This window comes from Notothenia rossii (genome assembly GCF_949606895.1).
Source record: "Notothenia rossii genome assembly, chromosome: 6".
NCBI lineage: Eukaryota > Metazoa > Chordata > Actinopteri > Perciformes > Nototheniidae > Notothenia > Notothenia rossii.
In genome coordinates, this window is record NC_136909.1 from 60,803,773 (window position 1) to 60,812,477 (window position 8,705).

Consider the following 8,705-nt stretch of genomic DNA (forward strand, 5'->3'; position numbering starts at 1 on the left):
TTTATCGCATCCGGTTCCCTTGTCTCTAGGTCAATGTTTTTTTGAAAATATTTTTGGGTTAGTTGGCTGAGATAAGGTCTGTGGTTGTTCCATGACATCAAATATATCAGTAAATAATATTCCTCGGGTGAACGTCCAAGCTAAAAACAGTGGTTGCTAACAAGTGGCTAAGAGACTAATAAACATCTTAGCAGCAAACAGCAGCCACATGTAGCTTAGCAGTGGTGACGCAACTCATGTGACTGTGATGCAGTTCCTTTATAGCACAATGTTAGCTTTCTACTCCTGGCGATTGCATTTACTCGTTGAGTCCACACAAATGAATAAAGCTGAACACACCCAAAAAAATACACAGAACTAAATTCTCTCATAAACATTTAAAAAAGTTTCCTGTATTAACTTTTGGAACATGGCAACATGAACAGGAGAGCATTACCTATCTAGTGCTCCTTCCAGGTGCTCGTGGGACACGTCGAAGTAATAGTTGGTGTGCTCTCCGCTGGTGAAGGCGTTGGAGCTGCCTGCATGCTCGCTGAGGAACTGGCTGTACTCATTTTCCTTCGGGTACTTCTCTGTTCCCAGAAAAAGCATGTGCTCACAGAAGTGTGCCAGGCCTGAGATGTTTGATGGGTCTGATAATGAACCTGCGAATTTAAGAAGAAAATATGTACTTCTCAGTTCATTCAAGTTTACAACTTCTTCACTTTTCAGAATGATAGATACGTTGGCCAGACTGAGGAAGAAATCAAAGAGCCGGAATAATCCTTTTGTGTTATGGCATAACAATGGCTAAATTATTGTAGACAGAATTACGTTCACTTATTTATCAAACAGAAATCAGAATCAGTTTTATTATTAACATATGAAAAATACTATATTCAAACGAAAGCTGTGCAGAATTAAAAAGAGATAATGTGGAACCAAAAAGTGCAATATGTTCAAAGGGTTGTATAGGATTTACAATATTAAAAACAAGATATTTTTTGCAATTGAATTGCAATGATTTGTTGAAGATATATTATCTAAATATCAGTTAAATAATTAGGAGTAACCTTTGCTGAGATATCTGACATATTATAATATTACACAGGTTACTGTGGGTGGCTTGGTAAGATTTAACTGCACTTTTACTATCGCTGCATGAGTCATGGGGAGAATGTCATTGTCCATAAAAACTCAGTTTCATCATCATGATCATCATTTCTTCCATCTGCAGTAAATGCAAAGTACTTATTGCTTAGTCAGAGAGACAACATTTATGTGGAAGTCACAACTTTTTTTTTATCCTGGGCAACTGAACAGTCTTATCAGTCAATTGGAAACGGTAATATTGTGTTGCCAGGTTTATTCATGGTGACAGGAGTATTTTTGACTTACACAGTGACTTCAAATAGGACAGGACAAAAGTTTAGCCAGCTTTGATGTAACGCTATGAATGTTATTATAGCGAACAACATTTTCCCCCATGAATTTTACAATAATGTGGACTAGTTTCATAGCCTACAGGGAAAAATGAATTTGTGATTAACATATATTTTCCCAATTTCTTTCCACAAATGAGTGAGGAAAGGATATTCACATGGAAATACATGACTACCTGGCAAGACAGTAGAGATCAAAAGACCTTTACCTATTTGGACATCCAAAGCAGCTGAGGATTTGTCTGTGGTTGGGTCACTGATGAGCATAGCCTTCAGGCCATTGGTAAACTCCAAGCCCCTGTAAACCCGTTTGTCTTCCGGAGAGCGAATGATTTCACTAACCACCCTGTTCACAGCCGGGTCGGTCATTCTGAGAGGCAAGGATGACACCAGCCTGCAATGGAGAGGACAACATGTATGTTTAAATGTTGGTGCAGCTGGCCAAGAAGGCTTTTCAGCCAAGTTCATATTCTGATGACATGATGGTTACATCAGTATGAAAGAAAACTCATGGTTGATCTAGAAGAACTGTGAGCATAGCATTTATTGATTTTATTTATTAAATGAGCACGTTGCAGTTATGTACAGCTCTAACATAAAACAACCAACATGTTTGGAAGATGTATTAATAGCTTTCATTTGTATTGCTACAATATGACTCAGTGGTGTAATGTAAGTTAATTTACTCAAGAACTGTACTTAAGTAAACATTAAAGTACTTTAATTATCTATTCTCAACTTATGCTACATTGAACTTTTACTGCTACGCTGCTATGGACAGTTATTTTACAACACTTCTGTATATATTTTTACTGCTGTCAAGTATAACTTTTTTTGGACTTTTGTCTACTGGACTAAATTAACACCCGTGTTCTTTCCAAATTTGTGTGTAGACTTTTCTTTTCATACATTTAGTGTTATGTCATATTTTATTTATATCTCATATTGTGTGTATGTATGTGTGAGTGTGTGTCCAGGTGTATATGTATATATACACATATACATATATATATATTTATGTATTTGTATTCTTTGGGACGGTGAGAATTGGATCCGCTGTTTTGAATTACACACAGAGAAATTGACCATTACATTTACTTTGACTACTTGAAACAGCATTTCTACACTGCAGTATTGCCTCATTTACCTAAATTAATCATCTGAGTACTTCTTCCACCAAATACAGTTAGACAAAAACAGCTGTTAAAGATATTTCATGATTCACAATTGAATTTAAAGTGGTTGATTATAGACTTAAATACGGCTACTTCGCACACAGTACAGCAGAGATTAGCAACCGGTACTCGCTAGAGTACTGTATACAATAATCCCCTCACATAATACAAGCTAGTGTTAGCTTGCGAACTCAGCAACACGAACTCTAAAAAAGTGACCTTGTTCGCATTGCTCATGTTATGGTTATATGTAATTCCCAGCCGTTGTAAAACGTATTAGAGTTCATTTATAATGCAGAAGCTAGGCAGACTACCCGTTTTTATCCACCTCCCCAAGTAGCAACAAAGCTAACAGATTCAGGTCAACAACCCGGCTTTAGTTTCAGTAGCTAGCTAGCCTTCCGTTTGGTGTTCAAATAAATTATGTATTTTTTAACAAAAGGTTTAGAAATGTGCTTTACAACACTTACCTAAAATTGAGCTTGATAGAGAAACTGCAGCCTGCTGAGTGGATGTATCTCTTAAACTGGGCGGTTCGGTTAATGCACTTAAACATACTTTGCACCCATGAAAAACAAACCTTGGCTTTTACTGCGCCATATTTGAATAGGCAAAGGTAATCGAGCACAGAGCCCAGCGTAATTCAACATGGCATATCACTATTCTACCATTAATTCGGCAACTGACAACGAGAGTGACTATCAATTAAAGAGCAGAAGGTAACATGACTGGCACACTTCAAAATGTTTTGTATATTTCTGGAAATATGTTGTGCCATTCCTACTGATATCGATTAGAAAGCCTGCGTGCAGATTTCCGTTTACGTTCAGCCTATCAGATTGGTGTTCAAGCTTTTCTGCGTCACATCTTCTGTAGATGCGGATTGTCCAAATATAAGGCATAATTCACTTTTTAATTTATTGAGAACAGTATCAGTAGGCCTACAGAAAATATGTACATATTATGTGGAAAATATATGTGGAAACATTTACATTTTAAAAAGGTCTTACAAACATGTATGGATAAAACTTCAATATTGATAAAAAATGTGAGGTTCCTTTTTTCAAAACAGATACAGATTTGTCTGGTTCCAAGTCAAGTGAAAATGCAGGATATTGAATATCACTGTGGTTAATGTGGATTACCCAGAGAAACTATTTGTCTCATGTTGTGTTATTGCATTTACACATAATATACAGGATATTCGATGATGGGCAGGCTAAGAAAAGGAACTGCTTAAGAATATCTTTCTTTCTTTTAAAGACATCAAGATATACAGATACATCTCAATAGATTTGAATATTGTGGAAAAGTTTATTCATTTAAGTAATTATATTTAAAAAGTGAAACTCGTAGGCCTATATTATATAGATTAATTTCAAACAAAGTTGATTATTTCAAGTGGTTATCTTGATGATTACGGCTTACAGCTAAGGAAAGCCACAATTCAATATCTCAGATCATTCGAATATTGAACAAAGTGGTCCAAAGTTAACTCAGCCGTCTACTAGGACATTTTAGAGCACTTCACTTTTTCTTCTTCTGAAAAGCTTTATGGAGATGCTGATTTCATTCTCAAGCAAGACTTGGCACCTGCCCACACACTGCCAAAAGTACCAAAACCTTGTTGAATGACCATGGAATAACTGTGCTTGATTGGCCAGCCTAACCTATTGTCAAAGGAAGATGAGAGACACAAGACCTAACAATGCAGACGAGCTGAAGGCCGCTATGGAAGCACCCTGGGCCCCATCACACCTCAGCAGGGCCACGGGTTGGTTGCCTCCATGCCACGCCCATTGATGCAGTCATTTGTTCAAAAGGAGGCCCAACCAAGTACTGAGAGCAGAAACATTAACATACTTTTGAGGAGGCCGACATTTTTGTATTTAACATACATGTTTGTATTGGTCATGTATTATAAAAAAATTCTGAGAAACTGAAATGTGGGTTTTCATTACCTGTGAGCCGAAATTATCAAGGTCTAAACAAATAAACACTCGAAATTATTCACTTTTTGTGAAATGAATCTATATAATATATGAGTTTTTAAATAGAAATACTGAAATGAATCAACCCTTCCACAATATTCTAATTGATTGAGATGTCTGTATTAAGCTATCTTTGTACTGGCATTGGGAAAAATTCCACATAGCCTACATTAAAATGTAAGGATCTTGAGTTTAGATTATTCACATGTTACGGATGTGTTCCCTTTTCGTTTTTCCCTCTAGTTCCTCAGCCCAGGTGTGCTGCGTTGCTGCAACGAGGTTCAGATGAAGTGCAGCTGGAGAAGGAAGAGGTTAAAAGCTCCAGTTCAGCAGCAGGAGAGAGTGGCCTCTGGCCAGGATGGATGTGTGTACACTATGTTTGATTATAATTAATCCTATGGATTTGATTATATTAAAGGTGTCTTCTGTGTTCCATTTGGGTCAGTGGTGGAATTGTGTTAGCCGGGTCATTCTACAGAAAAGGTGGAAGTACTGTCACTTACTTTTGCAGACACCAAAATACATGACGTTGACCTAATACTCAAATTCATTATATATGTTGAATAAATAGAGATTGTCTTTGCAATGGTACGAAATAAAAAATAAATAAAAAATGTTTTTATACGTAAATTGCAATTTATTTAAAATGTCAAGTTAAAAAAACTGCCTTGTCACTTTTACCTCATTCACACCAACGCAACTCTGGTTCAAGCTCCGTGCTAGAGCTTTTCAGGTTCAGAACCGGTTCTTCGGTTTAGCTCCGGCTCTTTTCACACTGCCCAGAGTCCGACTGGTGCTGCGTCATTGCGTCATCGTTTGCGTCATGACGTGTCTGCTTCATAAAGCCAAACCGCGCGAAAACCCCTCACAGCTGACACCGACAACAACAACAATGGCCGATTGTGCTCCAGCTTCCTCTGTACCTCTTCGGAAGACCAGATTCCCAGTAGGTAGATGGTCTCTTCAGTGCTTGTTAAGTTTCTCCATCGTTGTGTACAAACTAGATTAAACGCTGGCTTTTTGTTGTTGTTCAGGAGTTGATCCCGCCCCTGCCCCCGCCTCGACATAAGCGTGACGTATGTGGTGCTTTTGCTCTGGCCGGACAATTTTTTGGTGCTCGAAATGAACCGGATTCCGGAGCTAAGAGGCTGCTCCGCTGCGGTGTGAAGAGGAAAACCCGGTGCTTTTCAAGCTCCAGCTCCGAACCGGCCCTGAAACACCGTTGGTGTGAATGAGGTATATGATCATACATGGAAGTGGAGCCTATAGTTTTCATTTTAAAAGATTGTTTTTTAAATAATAATAATAATAAGTAAATCTAATTTATATTTACTTAACATTACAAGCATTACATATAACACTGAAATGGTAAACAAAAAAACCCGCAAATTATTATTAATAATATCAAATAAATGTCAGTCACCCAAAATTACGTCATTGGTGTTACTGCTACACAAAACGCTTTTATTTTTTAAATAATGTACTGTCTCTGAAGTGCCTCCTGTAACAAGAGATAATTTGAGGCAGTGCAGTGGACAAAGACATAAGGAAAGTCAGATACTTCTTACTTTGTTTGTTAAAGGTGTCATTTTATCTTCAAATGTTACGTGCGTCTTTCAAGTCTGTCATTAGTGTTACTAATTTCATAGCCCTAGGGGTGAACATTCGAATGGGAAAATGTATTGCATTGAAGAGTTAAACGATTTTGATATTGACTGAAGCCATATTTGGTCTGACAAATTTGCAGCCATTTTGTTAAAATGGTAGTGTTTTCTCCAAATTGTCACTGGTGTTAAGGCCCAGATACACCGGCCAGTCACCTGAGAAGTCGCCGACGCCGACACCGACTGTTGCGTCGCCGGACTCTCCTGCGTATTTGCCGACTTCGCGCACTGGAACACACCGCAAATCCGAGCCGAGCATGTATGAACTGCGTATGCGTGAGTGGCAATAACTCTCCTTACCAGCAGGCGGCGGTAGTGTGTATTCATCATTCAAAAGAGGCAACAACCGGAAGACAGAGAAGAACAGACTCCGTGATATAAACAAACAACAAATAGCGTTTTTCTTTCCCTTTTCACTCTCGTCCATTGAAAACATGAACGAACAGGAGCTCTATAAACCGATGAGGTGAAATAGCCGTCCGTGTGTGTTCCATCTTCCATTTTAAATAATTTGTTTACCTCCCTCACTTCCGTTAACGCTTCTCATGCACTGATTCTCTAGCTGAACAGCCAATCAGTGTTATCCCTTTGTCCGACTTCCGGTGGTGTTCCCGACGCCGATTCAACATGTTGAATCGGCAAGAAAAGGCGTCAGGTCGGCAAAAAAGACCCGACGGTGCGGCGCACACAACTCCGAATAGGGCGTGCCCACGCTCATGTTCGGCCCGACTCCCATTTACTGCCGATTTCGGGCCGGTGTATCTGGGCCTTTACCGTCACTGGTGTTACTATTCTTCCTGGTAAAACGTAACACCAGTGACATTCCTATACAAATAAGCTTTGTATAATGTATAACAATAATAAAAATACTTTAAGCTCTACTTGTTGTGGATTCATCAAGTTAAGAGTTAGTTATTGCTATTTAACAGGTTTTAGATGTGTTTAGAAGGAATATATTTCAGCAGATTTGGATCACCCAGATTACACCTTTTCTGTAGAATGACTCAGCCCCATAGGGCCATTTTAACAATAGGACCGCCAACAGGTCAATTTTACCCGCAGCTGTTTCTTGATAGATGAGAGTAACAAATGCGTCACTTCCGGGCAGAAATAACGGCTCCGCCCACTTTTGGGGGAAAACAATGCTGTCAGTTGAACGGCGGTCAATACAAATTCTGAAGTTTTTGCCAATCCGATCAGAAATGTAAGAAAACCGGAGATTTTTGGATCTTCAAAGAGCCCGATTCCAATGGCCAGACAGGCAAACAATTGCATTAAGCCATTAGAAATAGACGATCGGGCTCGATATATGGTTAAATATAGCAGTAGGCTATCGATTTTCATAGATGATAGTAACATCTACGTCACTTTACGGCCCCGCCCACTTTTGGGGGAAACAACGGCTGTCATTTGAATGGCGATCGAGCCTGAAGCCACAGAGATCTTCTGTTACTGTCCTTTCTTCTTAGAGGAAGTACAGAAACACGTAACTCTGGATTTGTTTTAATGTTTGAGGTGCAATAAACGACACAGCAGCTTTTTGGCATGATAAAACTATTATGTTCCGCCTCACTCATGAGAGTAACAGCTGGAGAAATTACAGCCTCGCCTACTGATTTGAATTTAACCATATATCAAGACCGATTGTCGATTACCAATGATCGAATGTAATTGTTTGTCTGACTGGCCATCGTAATCGAGCTCTTTGAAGATCCAAAAATCCACGGTTTTCCCCAAAAATTGATCGGATGGGCAAAAACTTCAGAATTTGTATTGACCGCCATTCAAATCTCAGCGTTGTTTTCCCCCAAAAGTGGGCGGGGCCGTAACTTTTGCCCGGAAGTGACGTGGGTGTTACTCTCATCTATTGTATGTAACTTTTTTTCAATAAAATATTATTAAAGCCTCCCAGTCCGTGACTTTTCCTGAAAGTGTGTTATGTAGCACCCTCTCTTGTTAAAAATGGTCAATATGAAGTCAGATTGACAAATAAATTGCCATTTACTTATATCCGCCAGTGGGTAATATTTACCTCATAGAAAATACAGCGTAAACATAACGTGTTCATATAGCAACGCCTTTTGTCTACTGCGGTAGTGCGGTTCCTTATATATAGATATATATATCTATATATTTAAGCAATAGCTCACGACAGGCCGTGGTATGCTCATTATATCACAGCTAAGGGGCGTGGTTCGGCCCGACGCGAGCGGAGGGTCGACAACCCCCTTAGCTGTGATATAATGAGCATATGTCACGGCCTGAAGTGAGCTATTGCTTTTATAAAACGGTTACCAAGTGTAGCAATATGAAAGAACAATACACACTCTAATTTAAATAGTTTTTATTAGTAAATAATGATGTTCAAAATAAAATAGTCCCTCCGTTGCCTTCTGCACAAAACATAGTGCAAGGTTGTTGCTATGCAACAACACTAACAGCAAGCGAACATAT

General features: G+C 38.9%; 1 protein-coding gene across 1 annotated transcript in view; it reads right to left on the reverse strand.

Annotated features, from left to right (window-relative positions):
* ide (insulin-degrading enzyme) overlaps positions 1-3,221 on the reverse strand; it is a 43,750-nt gene extending 40,529 nt beyond the window's left edge. The window contains exons 1-3 of the mRNA XM_079690988.1: positions 3,067-3,221; positions 1,631-1,815; positions 437-644 (exon numbers count right to left, since the gene is read on the reverse strand). Coding sequence (XP_079547114.1) covers positions 437-644; positions 1,631-1,815; positions 3,067-3,152 — 479 coding nt within the window. The 5' untranslated portion in view covers positions 3,153-3,221. The remainder of the gene's footprint in view (positions 1-436; positions 645-1,630; positions 1,816-3,066) is intronic.
* Positions 3,222-8,705: the final 5,484 nt, after the last annotated feature.